Source organism: Microcebus murinus, chromosome 19 (assembly GCF_040939455.1).
Source record: "Microcebus murinus isolate Inina chromosome 19, M.murinus_Inina_mat1.0, whole genome shotgun sequence".
NCBI classification, from domain to species: Eukaryota; Metazoa; Chordata; class Mammalia; order Primates; family Cheirogaleidae; genus Microcebus; species Microcebus murinus.
In genome coordinates this window covers 12,827,819-12,844,975 of record NC_134122.1, presented here as the reverse complement: position 1 = coordinate 12,844,975, position 17,157 = coordinate 12,827,819, and the positions used below count along the sequence as shown (strand labels likewise).

The 17,157-nt window shown below is 38.6% G+C and overlaps 1 protein-coding gene across 3 annotated transcripts in view; it reads right to left on the bottom strand.

Moving 5' to 3' along the window:
• The window catches only part of SMG1 (SMG1 nonsense mediated mRNA decay associated PI3K related kinase), a 105,424-nt gene that overhangs the window by 5,840 nt on the left and 82,427 nt on the right, over positions 1–17,157 (bottom strand). For all 3 annotated transcript variants that reach the window (XM_012736041.2, XM_075995141.1, XM_075995143.1), the window contains 18 exons: positions 16,938–17,156; positions 16,175–16,365; positions 14,876–15,048; positions 14,449–14,728; positions 13,013–13,285; positions 12,227–12,461; positions 11,732–11,958; positions 10,089–10,239; positions 9,797–9,986; positions 9,163–9,632; positions 7,058–7,195; positions 5,900–6,052; positions 4,723–4,902; positions 3,660–3,887; positions 2,491–2,702; positions 2,222–2,328; positions 909–1,088; positions 722–828 (listed from right to left, as the gene is read on the bottom strand). In XM_012736041.2, coding sequence (XP_012591495.1) covers positions 722–828; positions 909–1,088; positions 2,222–2,328; positions 2,491–2,702; positions 3,660–3,887; positions 4,723–4,902; positions 5,900–6,052; positions 7,058–7,195; positions 9,163–9,632; positions 9,797–9,986; positions 10,089–10,239; positions 11,732–11,958; positions 12,227–12,461; positions 13,013–13,285; positions 14,449–14,728; positions 14,876–15,048; positions 16,175–16,365; positions 16,938–17,156 — 3,714 coding nt within the window. The remainder of the gene's footprint in view (positions 1–721; positions 829–908; positions 1,089–2,221; positions 2,329–2,490; positions 2,703–3,659; positions 3,888–4,722; positions 4,903–5,899; positions 6,053–7,057; positions 7,196–9,162; positions 9,633–9,796; positions 9,987–10,088; positions 10,240–11,731; positions 11,959–12,226; positions 12,462–13,012; positions 13,286–14,448; positions 14,729–14,875; positions 15,049–16,174; positions 16,366–16,937; position 17,157) is intronic.

Here is a 17,157-nt window from a genome sequence, read left to right as displayed (position 1 = left end):
TGACCAAATGATTTAACTTAACATCAAAGATGGCACAAATTGACATGTGTCCCTTAATGTAAAATACTGAAAAAGAAACATCACTGATGTGGTATTCCTGCCAAAAAATGTTAACTCTGAATTGAATTGTAAGGAAAGTATCAGATAAATACAAAATGAGGCACATTCTGCAAACCAACTGGTCTGGACACATCAAAAACATCAAGGGAAGAGAAGGGAGAACAAAAACTGGTGAGTCTGGGTAAAACATATATAGGCATTCCTACAACTTTTCTGGAGGTTTAACATTTTTTTCCCCAAAATAGGGAAGAGAAAGTCTTGAATTTCATCATATTCAATATTAACAAAGCTAGTGAAAAAATTTCAGAATAATGACTGCAGACAAATGCCCACTGATACCCAAGGATGCTTTACAGATGCAGATTGAATATCCCTTATCCAAAATACTTGGGCCCCAAGGTATTTTAGGTTTAGGATTCTGATTAAAAGACAGCTGGGTGAGGGGGGCAGGAATAAAAGTGCTAACAGTTAAGAGTTAGACTAAAATGGTGACTACTTGACAACTCCAGAGCTGTGCTATTCAAAATCTTATGAATCCTGAAAATAGATTTAAGTTCCTTATTCCTTGATGAACCACCAAGGAAATGGGTGACAGGCATCTTTAAACCTATACTGTTCCAGCAGCATTAAAATGTGTAGCTAAAGTTTCGAAAATGGTCACCTGTTCAGCAACTGACATCCTCCTATTTGGATCAACATCTCGGCCCTCTAACTTGGCTTTCACTCTCTTCCACACACTCACCGCATATGAGTTTCTCTCTTGCACAGCTATGAAGCAATAACACATATGTAAGTCAAACTACCATTTTATATACAAATTTAAGGTATCTTTATTCTAACTAAAGTACCTTTCCCAGTTTTAGGGTCTCTGACGGCCTTTTTAGGACTACAAGCAACACTCTTGCCAGTTCCTGGAATGGTGCTTGGTGGAGTATCTGCTGATGTAGCAAGATTTTTCTGAATCAGCTTTCTAGCATTCTGCGACATAACATCAGGCTGAGTCTTCTGGCCAGTGTTACTCCGGACTGCTATAGAGAAAGAGTTGTTGGTTCAATTTACATGTAAACAGAAAGTAGAGTGGGGTAAGCAGACAGCAGGGGATAGGTGGTGGTGGTAAACACCCCATATTAAATAATCAATTACAAATTCTTATCCTTTGACATAGCAATTGTCTTCCTAAAAATATAGCCTAAACAATCAGACATTCAGACACAAATTTGTACAATGATGTTCATTACCTTGTGGCATCAAAAAACAATGTCTTAATTATACAACAATGGAAGGCTAATATGATACAGTAATAGAACTGCATATTAAATCTGGCCATCAAGTCACTTTTTAAAAGATTATTAAATGACAGGTAAACTGTTAATTTAATATTAAGTGGGAAAAGGCCACAAAAATTGTTTCCACAGGGTGGTCCCAATGTGTCTGTGTATGTATATCCATGCACACAGAGAAGTAAATCAACAAATAAACAGTGGTTTTTACCTCTATTTGGGGTGGAACTACAAATTTTCTAAATTTCTCTAATACACATGTATTTTAAAATCATAAATTTTTAAGACAGCATTTGAGGCCGGGTACGGTGGCTCACGCCTGTAATCCTAGCACTCTGGGAGGCTGAGCCAGGTAGATCGCCCAAGGTCAGGAGTTCAAAACCAGCCTGAGCAAGAGTGAGACCCCGTCTCTACTAAAAACTAGAAATTAATTGGCCAACTAAAAATATAGAAAAAATTAGCCGGGCATGGTAGCGCAAGCCTGTGGTCCCATCTACTCGGGAGGCTGAGGCAGGAGGATTGCTTGAGCTCAGGAGTTTGAGGCTGTTGTGAGCTAGGCTGATGCCACGGCACTCACTCTAGCCTGGGAAACACAGTGAGACTCTGTCTCAAAAAAAACCCCAAAAACACAGCATTTGAATACATGGCATTTTTACTCTCTCACACAAGTATTTTTTTATTTTTTATTTATTTTTTATTTTTATATTTTTTCCATGACATGATTCAGGAAGCACAAGTATTTTTTAAAAATAAGCTAAAATCTGTTCAGTTTGAGATTCTAGTATGAAAGGATTTAATTGTTTAATATTAAACACATATATAATTAAACATCTTAGAATCTATGCATTATTAAAACATCAAGACTCAGGTTCTTCTCATACCTGCAGCAAAGGATGGCTGATAAGTAGCAGATGACGTTGGACTCGAACATTCATTTGTTGCATCAGTGACTAAGGGTGATGCAAAACTCACTAAATTATTATAGATACTGAAATATAAAACAAAATGGCTTATTTATGAAATGCTTAACCAGGATAACAACTTATAAAAGTATGAACAAAACTGAAAAATTTCAAATCCAGAAAGACAAATTTATTATACCAGATGTTTTGTTTATATTTTATAAATTTTGGCCAGAAGCCTTTCTTACCTCTGACTTTGTGTTTTCAGTTCTTTCAAGGTGGGAGTGATTTCTTGGAGCATTTCAACATGTTCTTGACTTCGAACCTGACCCATAGCCTGGACTAATGTAAACAGAACTGTCTGAATGTTGTCTTGCCATGATTTATATTCACCCAAAAACTGCCTAACACTGTTCTCATAAGGAACATCTTCACCATCTGCCAAAGCAGCTTCTTCATCCTAGAATACATTAATAATTAAGAAAAATGGTTTTTCTATCAGCAATTATACTCCAGTTACCTGTTGATTAAGAGGTAATATATGTTCCAAATATCACTATGTTTAATCTACTTATTACAGTTCAACTTCTTTTCTACAGGAACTTTGTTTCCACCACCAAATAAAAACTCAAAGTAGGCTGGGTGTGGTGGCTCACACCTGTAATCCCAGCACTGAGAGGTTGAGGCAGGCCAAGAGTTCATGACCAAACTGGGCAAGATAGTGAGACCCCCATCTCTACAAAAAATTCAAAAATGAGCTGGGTAGGGTAACATGCACCTGTAGTTCCAGCTACTTGGGAGGCTGAGGTGGGAGGACTGCTTAAGTCCAGGAGTTTGAGGCTATAGTGAGTTGTGATCACACCACCGCACTCTAGCCTGGAAAACCGAATAAGACCCTATCTCGAAAAAACAAAAAACTAAACAAAAAATACCTCAAGTAAAAATAAATCCTAAAATTAAAATATTTACCAATATGTAACAATGATGTAAATTAGCCTCCCCTAGAGGCACAGTTTCCTTACTAACTAGATGATGTAGGATACTGGATGGAAGAGACAGTATTTCATTCATTTTGGAGGCAAACTATATGGGTTTGGAGGTACAGGTGGGGAGGAGAAAGCTTGGAGGTTGGAGATCTAAACATTCGGACTAGATTCAAATCTCAGTTCTATTATAAGTTATATGACATTGAGTGAATCAATTTCTTTAAGCCTCAATTTCTTTGTGTATCAAACTGAAAATACTACTACCTGCTTAAAAAAATAATTGATGAAAACAAATTAACTCAGTTGCAAATCAAAAGATGTGACAAGAAATTGTTTTTGTTTGCAAAATGCCACTATTTCTCCATAAATAAAACTACTTGTTATTTTATAAAAGAGGAGGAGTAAATATATGTCAATAGTATTAGTCTTACCTTGGCCATTGCTTTTAGGAGATGTTTGACATCTCCAAGCTGTCGGTTATGACCAGTCAGCACAGTCTTTATATTATCAACAAGATTCTGAATTGTTTCACAGACCGTTTCAATCTGTTGCTCCTTCTCTGTCTGAATTGCCCTCTGGGTAGACATATCCTGGGTCAACTGTTTGTGTGCTGACAAAAGCCATTCAGAGCTGCCAATAGGATGTTCAAGACCAGTGTCCTAAACAGAACACAGATTTATTTTATTTTAAGCATTACCTGAAGTAATGAGTCCTTTCATCATCATCATCATTATTAAAAGATATCAGTAACTCAAGCGAACACAAAGAGAACCTCAGTTGCTAGGGCATGAATTAATTACCTATAAAATAGTACTAAATAATTTCAAAAATCTGTGAAATACAGATTAAGATTTTCAACTCTGTACAAATGCTCAATGGTAGGGAAAAAAAGGAAAATTAAAGAAAATTTAAAAATTAAAAAAAAAAGATTTTCAACTCTTCTGCACAGTTATATAGAATATAATGCCTAAAGTTTAAGACTCAAGAAATACATTTGGCATGACTAAGATGACTGGCATCCAGGTCCCCAAACTCACTCTAAATAACTCTTAGAAATGAAACCAAAGCTAATACACAGCCTAAAGCCTTTCCACCAAATATAAAGACCATACTTATCCACTTGCTATTTCTGAACTCCACTGACCTTTCCAACATTCATTCATCTTCCACTAGAGCTCTTGCTACTACTCTATCTTCAGTGCATCTGAATCATTTGCTATACACCATCTTTCTCCTACTCCCTTCTGAACTTTCATAGTACTTTGGTTATGACTCTCAGAATCCTTTTCACCATTTCATTTGTTATATAATTAATAAGTTCCTTGAAGGCTAAGAGCAAGATTTAATCACTATTGTGCCCCTCATAACAACCTCTTACATACAGTGCATGCCCAATAAATATAAACTGAGTGAATATATTAAACTGATTTTGACAGTATAACATTGGCCTTGTTTTAATCAGTCTCTCCACCCCCACCACAACTCAAGACTCACCACTCTCTGTAATAAACGAAGCTCTAACTCAGACACTGAGCTGTTAAACTGTGACGCAAATGAACACATTTGCTGACATCGTTTGATTAGCTCAAATAATGCAGCATCCAGGTTTAAGGCTTCTGCAGTTCTTGTTCGTAAACTTTCAAAATGAATGATATTGCTGCACAGAAAAGTGACCTGTAAAGAGAGAACAGAACCACCACAATGAGGGGGAGAAAGCAATTAATGACATGAAAAAATACTGCCTTCTACTTCCAGAATTGAGGACCAGAATTGGCCCTAAAAATGTATGACTCTTTTGGAAATAAACCAAATCCTCATAAAGGCTATTAGAAGTGAACGTACATTTTAATTTATGCTGATACTTTTAGAACTGAACTGGCCCAAAGCACCTAAGAACAATTAGGTAAATGTATCTTCTATGTGACTGTTTTTACATAAAAAAATTACTCCATAATAAAACAGTTGTCATATTCAGCTGCAATTTGTTACATTCAAATTTCAGAGAATATTTCTGCCAGAATATTCCTTCTGCTTCTATTCCTAACTAACTTTATAAGAAAGAACACAAAATACTAACTGGATATTTGCCGATATTAAGCACATTTTTTAAGGTATAATTAATAATATTGTGGTTATGTTCTTAAATAGTTCTTATCCTAATAGGCACATACTGAAATATTTACATATAAAATATTTGGGATTCCGGTTAAGTACGGCATGGAAAGGAGGAATAGGGAGGAATAGGAAGTATGGATGAAATAATAAAGGACTTAAGTTGACAATTATTGAATTTTAGTGATGGGTATGATGAGGGATGGGTATCATTTTATTAGTCTAATTTTGTACCTGGTTGAAAATTTCCATAATGGTTTTTTTGTTCTCCTCCCCCCATCACAACAAAGTTAATTCACAACCTCTAGGAGAGCATAAGGTCCTAAGACATTTTATTGTCATGTGGGAAAAAAATTATTCAAGAGGCAGTAAGGCCCACCGCACTAAATCACTGTGAGCCCGGCCTGAGGGATGCCCTGAAAGTCTCACCAGACCCTCCTCCTGGGCTATTGACTGGAGCATGGGCTCTTAAGCTCCCCTAGTTATCCCACACATAGCTTTCTATAAGTTATATGATCCTGTAACTGAATACAAAAATGGTACACCTTAGTCACAATACCTGACTTGCTCTTTGGCTCTCTTTAAGGACAAGATTTCTTCTTTCGGCTATTGTTGCTTCAAAATCTTGTAGTACAGGTGCCAATGCAGGGTTAGCACCACCTGCCCACTTGAGTCGCTGTTCAATACTTGCTTCAAGAGCTGCTAGTTTCTCCTATAAAGGCAGCAGAACCTTGGTGAATGTGACATTGTTCACTTCCTATGCGTCAAGTATTTTATATAATACAAGAGATGCAATAGATGTTGGGTGAGTGTACATAATTAAGAAAACATCTTTAACAGTTACCTTTTGGAATTAACCTTAAGTTCGCTTTGAATATTTCATTCAGGGCAAACAGATCTGAGGAGGTAAGAACTGGCTTTCAGCTTACTGTCTTAAAATTTGCAGGGAAGTTTCACTTTCATTTTTAAATAAAATGGTCTTTAAACAAAACAAAACAGCTGCTGTACCAAATTCCTACTGAGCTATATATGCTAGCAATCTATAAGAAAATCCATTTATACTTTTGATTGTGAAAGATAAAAATCAGATTTCCACACATCCCTAAATTTACAAATAATGGTAAAAAGCCACCCAGATCATGACAAGGACAGTTTTATATAACAAAACTATCTTCTTGGCCGGGCGCGGTGGCTCACGCCTGTAATCCTAGCTCTCTGGGAGGCCGAGGCGGGCGGATTGCTCGAGGTCAGGAGTTCGAAACCAGCCTGAGCAAGAGCGAGACCCCGTCTCCACTATAAATAGAAAGAAATTAATTGGCCAACTAATATATACAAAAAATTAGCCGGGCATGGTGGCGAATGCCTGTAGTCCCAGCTACTTGGGAGGCTGAGGCAGTACGATCGCTGAGCCCCGGAGATTGAGGTTGCTGTGAGCCAGGCTGACGCCACGGCACTCACTCTAGCCTGGGCAACAAAGTGAGACTCTGTCTCAAAATATATATATATATATATATATATATATATATATATATATATATATATAACTGTTACTGTGATATTCAGTTACATTGGAGGGTAAGAAATAAAAAACATAAATTAAAACTCTAGCTTAGAAGCTAAGGACAAACATAGATATACCGAACAACAAAACACTAACAATCATAGTTATTTCTAAAAGTAAGATGTGCTAGAAGCTTGAAGATCTGACAACACACACCTGAACTGTTGCAATCGAAGTTTCAATCTGGCTCAAAGTATGCAGTTTCTTTTTCATGCTGGTTAGGATAGCAGACCGAGGGGGAGGTGTTACTGACATGGCTTGTGGTCTGTTGATAAGCAAATCTTCATGTTGCCACTGTTCACAGAAAAATAAATGTAATAAAATCAGCAGGAAAAAGCCTTTAGACAAATAAGGGAAAAGAGGTGCAAGTCAGGACTAGAGGAGATGTAAAGTCAGCTGTGGCAATGGGGAGGTGAGCTGCAGCAAGCTGCAGGTAAGTGGGGAGGAGTAACAGAATAAACTCCACAAAAGAAATCACATCCGGGTGTAAAACGTTCTGAGGTAGACACAATGGCTGACCAATTTCTTGGATCAATAGCGTGCAACATTTAAGCAGTAATTCTGAAGATGTTCAGTAGTCTATGTAAAAGTCTAGTACACAATCCCTCAAAGACAATCTCCAGTTAGGAGGATAGAGCAGGCTTTGGTGGTGGTGCCATCCAGCACAGGGGCTGAGCAGGAGACTGAAAAACACAGAACCTGAAAGTGACAAATAGGGGCAACAGGCAACTGTTGAGAGGATCGAGCTAGTTTGTATGTTGTAGAGGTGACCCAGAAAGTTCCAAGGGACATGTGGGCTACAATTTAAAAGTTAATACATTGTACTTGGAGCTTAAAATGTGTTAAGACAGAAAAATCTCAAAGGGACTTTACCATGTTTTCCATTAAGACTGAATTTTTAAGGTAATGAACTGAAAAATGTATAAAATATGACAGCATTGAACATTTTTCAAAATGACAAAATATACCCACCCACCCCCAATGTGCTATTAGTAGGACTATTAATATATAACAAATGCAATTTTTAAAGTCTGATTAAATTACTTTTCTTAACTTTTGGGGTAAGAAAGCAGCTAATTATAAAACTGCAAAGAAAAGGACATACAATGATTCCACGCTCTGAGCTAAAACCAACACTTCCACTATTGGGAAGTGGCTTCAATATAAATGACACAAAGTAACCACTGTTTGTGCCAAAGCAGAGTCCAGAAAATACAGTTCCCCAATTATTCCATGCATTACAGCTTCAATGATGCTATTGACAATAGTGAAGCCTATATTAGAAAAAGGAGGGCCAGGTGTGGTAGCTCACGCCTGTAATCCTAACACTCTGAGAGGCTGAGGTGGGCGGATTGCTCAAGATCAGGAGTTTGAAACTAGGTGAGCAAGAGCAAGACCCTGTTTCTACCAAAAATAGAAAGAAGTTAATTGGACAGCTAAAAATATATAGAAAAAATTAGCCAGGCATGGTGGCATATGCCTATAGTCCCAGCTACTCGGGAGGCTGAGCCAGGAAGATCGTTTGAGCTCAGGATTTCAAGGTTGCTTGCTGTAAGCTACGATGAGATCACTGTATTCCAGCCTGGGCAACAGAGTGAGACACTGTCTCAAAAAACAAAATAAAACCAAAAATGTATATTTATACACATACTTAATAACACAGATAATGCTTATCATACAGCCATGATGGAAACAGATTCAAAAGACAATGGGTAAACATGAAATGATCTCAACTACATAAAAGAGAAATAAATAAGGATCACTGGAAAGAAAGCATCAAAATGCTAAAGGTAGATTTGTACAGGGTTGGCAGAGTTCAGATAGTTTTAAAATTTCTCTTTGTGGCCAGGCATGGTGGCTCACGCCTGTAATCCTAGCACTCTGGGAGGCTGAGGCGGGCGGATTACTCGAGGTCGGGAGTTCGAAACCAGCCTGAGCGAGACCCCATCTCTACTAAAAACAGAAAGAAATTAATTGACCAACTAATAATATATATACAAAAAATTAGCCGGGCATGGTGGTGCATGCCTGTAGTCCCAGCTACTTGGGAGGCTGAGGCAGGAGGATCGCTTGAGCCCAGGAGTTTGAGGTTGCTGTGAGCTAGGCTGACGCCATGGCACTCACTCTAGCCTGGGCAACAAAGTGAGACTCTGTCTCAAAAAAAAAAAACAAAAAACTCTTTGTATTGTTTTGTATTAATTCCCCCAGTTTTTCAAGTTTCCTACATTCAGGAAAAACACATTACAAAGAGAAAGCCTTACCTGAAACATGGCAATGTGCAACTGAACCCGCTGCAGGCTTGTCTTACAGGAAGAAATGCTGGTTTCTAGCCTTCGCACCAAGTCGTGCTTCTTCCAGGCAGTGTCGTAAGAACTCGCCAACACTGTTGCCCTGTTCATGACCAACTGGGAGAACTTCCCGACCTGGATGTTGTGCTCCACTGCTTTCTTACACAGATCATCAACAGAAACTTTGCTTTCAGCACCAAAGTCCTTTGCCTCCACTTGAGCAATGATGTCTACCCCCAGAGCACTGATAAAACTACACAGTGTGAGTCCAAGGGCTTGATTCGGTAGTCCGATCAAAAGCTGCCTCACAAAATCAGCTGTGAATGCCTTGATGGGTTTGGCCATTTGGTCTTCACTAAAACAAGAGTTTCTAAAAAGGGTTTTCACATTGACAATCTGTACAGGCCCATTCACAGAATTCTGATCTTCAAGTGAACTTGAACCTAAAGAAAAAGAAAAGTTCCTTAAAGTATTTCATACAAAAATAATGTACTGCTTAAAGTACTTAAGATCTTATGAATGTGTAATCAAATTAAGCCTGCTCTGCCCTGGCCCCTTCCATAGCACTACATAAATAAACCCACCATGTTTAAAGGTAGAATATTACCTGATAGTGTTTTAGAAAAGGTACCACAAAGCCTGAAGAACTCCTTAATTGTCTGTAGTCTTTTTAAAAAGAAAATCTCTTCCAGCACCTGTCGGTGATTATCATCATCAAAAAAATTAACTTGGGTGCTCCTGGCTTCCCTTATGATGTCAATCTTTCGCCAAGCTATAGGAATTTCCATTTTGTTTAACTAAGTAAATGAAAGAAAAGAAAGTTCATTTCTCTACTTTTCACACACTGAACAACTACTTTATTGCACTTGCATTATTCTTAAAATCAAGTCAATATTTACCTTTTCAACTAATAAGCCAAAAGCAGTTTCAACTTGGGCAAACATGCCATCAAATGCTACCAAAAGCATCTGGCCAGCTGACATTTTTGGTGTTTCATCAACTGAACCATTTCTTGGTTGGATTAATTCACCATATTGAGCATGCAGCATTCTATGGGGAAAAAAAGGGAGTTAAAACCCTCACTGAAGAGTAATGCATTTTGGGTCACTAAGTCTCACAGCTAGTGTGCAAAGTCTAGAAAATGCCAAAGTCTAGTCTTTTGGCATTAAGGAGTGTTATGATGAAATGGTATTCAATGTCAATCATAATATGAAGTTATTGGTTCTGATTCAGTATTAGCAACTGTCCATGTGATTAAGTTTTATGCAAAGTTCAATTATGACAATTTAAAAATTACTAAATTAACTATTAGTCTCACTTTACACACAGAATATGAAATAAGATAAACCCCATACTGAAAAATGTCAGGAAACACACAATTCTAAAGCTGGTGGACCTATCAAATTGTAAGCTATGTTCACACTACTGCTGCATGGTAGAGCCAACTATAGACAGTAAACTGGAATACCCGCTATTTTTGGCAGCTTTGGTTTATGCACATTTTGAACGTAAGGACTTCAGAAATTCACTCTTCACATTAACATTAACTTAAGACTTATACAGTGCTTATGTATCTAGGCACTATTTCTAAACATTTATATGAAAAGCGACAATACAATTCCTAGTACTTATAATTACTATCAGTAAAACTAAGGTTAACTGAGATTTCAACTTTATCACATACACATACAGAAATCATTCCAAATGACTGGAGTTTTTAAGGCAATTAAAAATGTTAAGCTACCAGAGAAATGTCTAATGAAAAAAGAGCTGTAAAGATATGAAATTTTTTTTGAGATTATCAAAAGTTTCTCTGAAACAAGGCAGATGGCTGCCATATAAACAGGCACCAAGCTTGTTACCCAAAGCACACATTAAACATTCTTTCCTAAGAGAGTAAAAGAAGCCTAGATAAGATATGAAGAAAAGATAAAATGAGGTCTGATATTTAGTGTGAAAGAAAGGTATTTAGATCTAGCATTTAATTTGTTAAATATTGCTGGAAATTATAGGATAAAGCTCTTCAGTGAATAATCTAAACCACTATTTACCTTATTTTTGTTTATGCTATTAATAATTATTATTTTTCCTATTATGTGAATATAACAACTACAGAGAAACCTGCAAAAACAGAAAATTTCTGAATGCAGGATAATTGACATTAAGGAATTATTTATTGCTACATTTTTGGTGAAATAATATACCACAATCAAGAGAGATATCTACTTCCTGTATTATTTGAAAAGAAAATATATTTGCTCTAAAATAACTAAGTTAGCACAATTTAAGCCAGGTTGACCAGGTGCAGACAATTGCCTAAGGTGGTAAAATCAGGGTTCGTTATACTATTCTACTTTCTCAGATACTAACATTGGGTGAAGGGTATATAATACCTTCCTGTACTTTTCTTTCTTTTAACATCTTCTATGACTCTGTAGTTATTTCAAAATAAAAATATCTTTTTAAAAGATACATGTATGAGTATTTATAAGTAATCATACCTACTCTAAATATTACAGGTAAACTTAAAGCCTTCACTTGCCTGGCAACATCGATGTAATGGGCATGTGTTTCTTCTTCAAGTCCCATGGCTGCATTTCTCAAATAGGCTTGAAGAGATTCAACTAGAGTCTGCAGGGGAATGCCATCAGTCGTCTGCTCAATAAGATTGTCCAGTTCATGAAGCATACTTTCTAATGTGTATTCCCCTTTCATTAAACATCTAAGTGCTTCTGGAAATATGATTTGCCGGAAATTTGAATTCAATTCCTACAAGTATTTAAAAACATATTTTAATGTTTTCTGAATTTAGCTGAGTTACACATTTGGAGACTTAGAGCCAAAAAGAACAAACTTATACAACTGTAACCAAGATATGGCTATACACCTCACACTGATTTTCTTTATTTTAAATGAGTGCTTAAGTAGCATCCAAAGGAGACAGTCAAAATGCTTTTCTGGACTAATGAGATGAGAAGGACAACATTCAGTATCTAAAACAAACTTACAAAATTTAAGATAAATTAGAAGTGTTCACCTGAAGTGAGGTGTATACTCCATTGGCTAAGTGAACTGCCTCAGATGCTTCCATGGGGTTGGGGATGTCTAAGTCCTGTGGCACCAGGTGGCACTGCTTCAGTAACTGAACCAAACAGGTGACGTTTCCACTCATACTGCACAGCTCCTCCAAAAACCAGGCTCCATCTCGAGAAGTCAGATCAACCAGCTGCTCTCCAGCACTCGAAGCTGCACCTTCCATCATCAAGTTACGCCTGAATGAGATAAGTGTTTCTACAGTGAAACTTAATTAAATGCACACATAAAAGAGAATACTTCAAAATCTGAAAAGAAAGCAAGCAGCTGTAACACTGTGCAAGACAAATAATATCTTTTTATTTTTTTTGAGACAGGGTCTCACTTTGCTGCCCAGGCTAGAGTGAGTGCCATGGCATCAGCCTAGCTCACAGCAACCTCAAACTCCTAGGCTCAAGCAATCCTACTGCCTCAGCCTCCCGAGTAGCTGGGACTATAGGCATGCGCCACCATGGCCGGCTAATTTTTTCCATATATATTAGTTCGCCAATTAATTTCTATTTATAGTAGAGATGGGGTCTCACTCTTGTTCAGGCTGGTTTCGAACTCCTGACCTTGAGCAATCCACCACCTTGGCCTCCCAGAGTGCTAGAATTACAGGCGTGGGCCACCGCACTCAGCCTAAAAGAATATCTTAAGTTTGGGATTACAAATAAAACACAAGAAATCTCAGTAAGCACCAATGTTTGTAAGATAATGAACTGGTCCACTATGAGTTTAGCTAACGTACCTTGTAAGGGTACAAAGGGCAGAAATAATAACACTTGCTAGACTCAAAGATCCTTCTTCTCCATTCTCATGAAGGAAAACTTTAATACAGCGTTCAATTTCTTTCAACTGATCTTCACAAACAGGCACAGTGACTGCTTCTTGTTTCAAGCGTTCCACTTGTCTAATAAGTCTGCTGTTGATGTCTGCTGCATACCGCTGCAGGGTCATTTCGGTGGCAGTGATGAACTGACACACTGTTGGGGGTGGTTGGGGAGCATACTGCATTTCATATCTACAAAAGTAAGAGAGGTACTTGGTTATAACACAGCCACCTCCCTGCTTATAAAGAAAGTTTACACTTTACAAAACACAAAAGAATATTGCATTTTATCCTCAGACAAACCTTGAAGAGTAGGAATCACTATTTCCATCTTACAGATAAGAAAATGTCAAGAGTGTAAAGTAACTTTTCTTTTTTATTTTTATTTTTTTGAGACAGAGTCTCACTCTGTTGCCCAGTCTAGAGTGCCATGGCATCAGCCTAGCTCACAGCAACCTCAAACTCCTGGACTCAAGCAAGCCTTCTGCCTCAGCCTCCCGAGTAGCTGGGACTACAGGCATGTGCCACTATGCCCGGCTAATTTTTTCTCTATATATTTTTAGTTGTCCGACTAATTTCTTTCTATTTTTAGTAGAGACAGGGTCTCACTCTTGCTCAGGCCTGGTCTTGAACTCCTGACCTCGAGCAATCTGCCCCCCTTGGCCTCCCAGAGTGCTAGGATTACAAGAGTGAGCCGCTACACTCCGCCTTAAAGTAACTTCTTAAGATGACTAGTTGATGAATGACAGAATCAATGTTCGAGGCTAGCTGTCTTTAAACCAATCCCACCACTCTTACACTACGATATACTTCAATTAATTAGGAAAAACATACTGTCTTAGGGGAAAACATGAGCTCAAATTCTCTTAAAAGCAAGACCAAAGTGATTCCACTCAAATTCCATCAACCATTTTTTTCACAAAAAGAAAATACAAATGTAATTAAAAATTGAACACAATGTTGCTTCCACTCTCAATGAGAAATAAAGAAAATGAGCTGGGCGAGGTGATTCATGCCTGTAATCCTAGCACTAGGGGAAGCCAAGGTAGGAAGATTATTGAGGCCAGGAGTTCAAGAACCAGGATGAACAACATAGTGAGATTCCAGACTCTACAAAAACAGAAAAATTAGCTGGGCATTATAGCATGCTCTCCATTAATCCTAGGTACCTGGGAGACTGAGGTAGGAAGATCACTTGAACCCAGGCATTTAAGGTTGTAGCAAGCTATGACGACACCATGGCACTCCAGCTGGAGCAACACAGTGAGACCCTTAGAGGGAGGGAGGGAGGGGAGAAAGGAAGAGAGGGAGGGAGGGAAGGAGGGGAGGAGGGAAAGTAAGTGCTGTCAACTTACTTCCTGTAGAGTTCTTGACAGCGCTCTACTGTCGTGTTACAGATGAGCTCTTCCATCCAGGTCTTCCATTGTTCAATTCGATGTTTCTGAAATATGGCCTTTGGATACTGCAGAGCTACAGTTGCGTAGTGATGGAGCTGTTCCAGACAGCCACGGAGCACGGAGCGCCTCTGCTGCAGGAGAGCGCCAACCTCCCCCTCCAGCTGCTCACACTGGCTAATCAAGTGGGCCTGGCCAGCATTCTGTAGAAAGGCTGTCGCTGGCACATAACTTGGGGGCCCTTTTGGTAAAAGACAGTATTAATCACAGTTAAACCATTTCAACTCAGCAGTCATTTAAAGGGAGCACAAACCAGAACCACACACAGAAGCACACAAACACAAAACTCAGATGCTCACATATGTATCTAAAATAAGTCAATCCATACCAAGGTCCATTTGTGTGCTTATCTCCTGAAGTAAGCTCGCGAGCTGTGTTGCTTCTAAATTGTTGAATGCAGCCTGATAGTGTGTTATCCACTGTTCAAATTCATTTAGCTTCACCTGGATTGCTTCCTGAACTGCTCTTTGCTGAGTCTGTAGTTGGGTGTGTTCAGAATACCTAATGGGGGAAACAAACAAACAAGCTCAAAAGATCATTTGCTGTTCTTTCTTCTACATACTTTCATAACCTGGATTTTGCTCATACTTAGACTGCCTGATAAGCTTCTTTTCAATCTGGAGGGCTCCAGTCCAATTTCCCTTACTTGCCTGGATTTTCCTGACTTTGTAATTCCCTCAACTGTGCTCACAACATTTAAAATAAAACTATAACATCTGCCAAGTTTTGAGTTCACTGAAGGTTAAAGACTGATGCTTGACAGATCTTTGTACTCTGAGAGCCTCTTCAATGCTTGACACTTTCATATTCAACTACCGTTTACTGGGCACCTGCTCTGTTGTAAGGGTCACTCACTTAGATCACCCCATTTAATTTTTTTTTTTTTGAGACAGAGTCTCACTTTGTTGCCCAGGCTAGAGTGAGTGCCGCGGCATCAGCCTAGCTCACAGCAACCTCAAACTCCTGGGCTCAAGCGATCTTCCTGCCTCAGCATCCAGAGTAGCTGGGACTACAGGCGTGTGCCACCATGCCTGGCTAGTTTTTTCTATATATACTAGTTGGCCAATTAATTTCTTTCTATTTATAGTAGAAGATGGGTGGTTTTGAACTCCTGACCTCAGGACCTCAGGAGGATGGGTGGTTTTGAACTCCTGCTCAGGCTGGTTTTGAACTCCTGACCTCGAGCAATCCACCCGCCTCGGCCTCCCAGAGTGCTAGGATTACAGGCGTGAGCCACCGCGCCCGGCCCCCCATTTAATTTAATGTGTTAAAAACTCAGCCAAGTAGATGAAATAACTGCCACTGTACAAATGAATAAAGACTCAAATAACAACTGCAAATGAGAAAAACAAACCCAGGTTTTCTGATTCCAAGTTCAATGTTCTAACCACTACACCTGCCTACCTACCTATCTCCCGTAATCAATCATTCAAACATTTAAGTTAAATAAAGCAGAAAATTTAAGTGAATTATTTAGAAACACTTTGAAACTGTAATCACTGAGAGCGTTTATCATTTACATCAGATGCTGCAATAATTCTAATCTTCACTGACAATGTTTACACAAATATGAAAATTCTCCTTAATGGAATATATTTAGAAATAACAATTCATCACTGTTTTAAACCTGTGTTGCAGAGTGTGAGAAGGATGATCCACTCCTTCAGCTCCTTCTAGAAACTCTATTTCCTCCAGCAGTTTGCCCTGTAGTTTTTCCACATCTGTCAGTTGCTCTTGCAAGCTTAGGTATTCATCTAAGCCGCTGTCCAGCTTGGGAAGCACAACCAGCATCTCATCCCTATTCTTAAACCAGTTCACCTGTAAAAAGTTGTTATGATTAGGAAGATTACTACAGGGTCAACTCTGAGACACAACACTGTCAAAAGAACATTTTGCATTCTATTTAAATCTCAACAAAATCCTGAGGGGATGATGGCGTCACCTCCACTGTACAAAGATAACTAACACGTTCAAATTAACATATAGACATAAACTGACAGGCTCAATTCCATAACAACATGCAGTTACCAATAGGCCACCCAGAACAAGATTAGCATCACTGACTACCTACTGGGGATGGGAGGCTACCCAATTAAAGAACATTTACAGTCATTAGTAAATACATTTCAACATGTTTTTTAAAATTATAATTTTTTAAAATCATTAACCCACCTCCTAGGAGCGTGGAATTTAACTGTGTATTTGTGTGGGAGAACTGCCTTACAAAAAGATGGCATCAAATTACCAAATATTTAAGTGCCACTTCAATATTATACAATATAAGTCTTGCCCAAAAAAAGTAGAGAAACAGTTTTACTCAACTTTTTTATGAACATGTTTACTCTATTAACAAAAAGATGACGATGACTTATTACATCATTGGGCTTCACCTTAATTTCAGCTACTCTGGAAGAAAAGAGGCTGCGGGTGATCTCTCGCTCCATCTCTCTCTTGCTCTGCTTGCTCTCGGCCTGCTGGCCGCCCCCGCCATAGACAGCGCCAGCAAAGCCAGCCTCGCCTCCTGCCGTCCAGTCCACCAGAGGGTCGTACACAAAGGCCTCCAGCAGCGTCAGCAGAGTCTCTCTGCCACGCCGCATAATGTGTAAAACC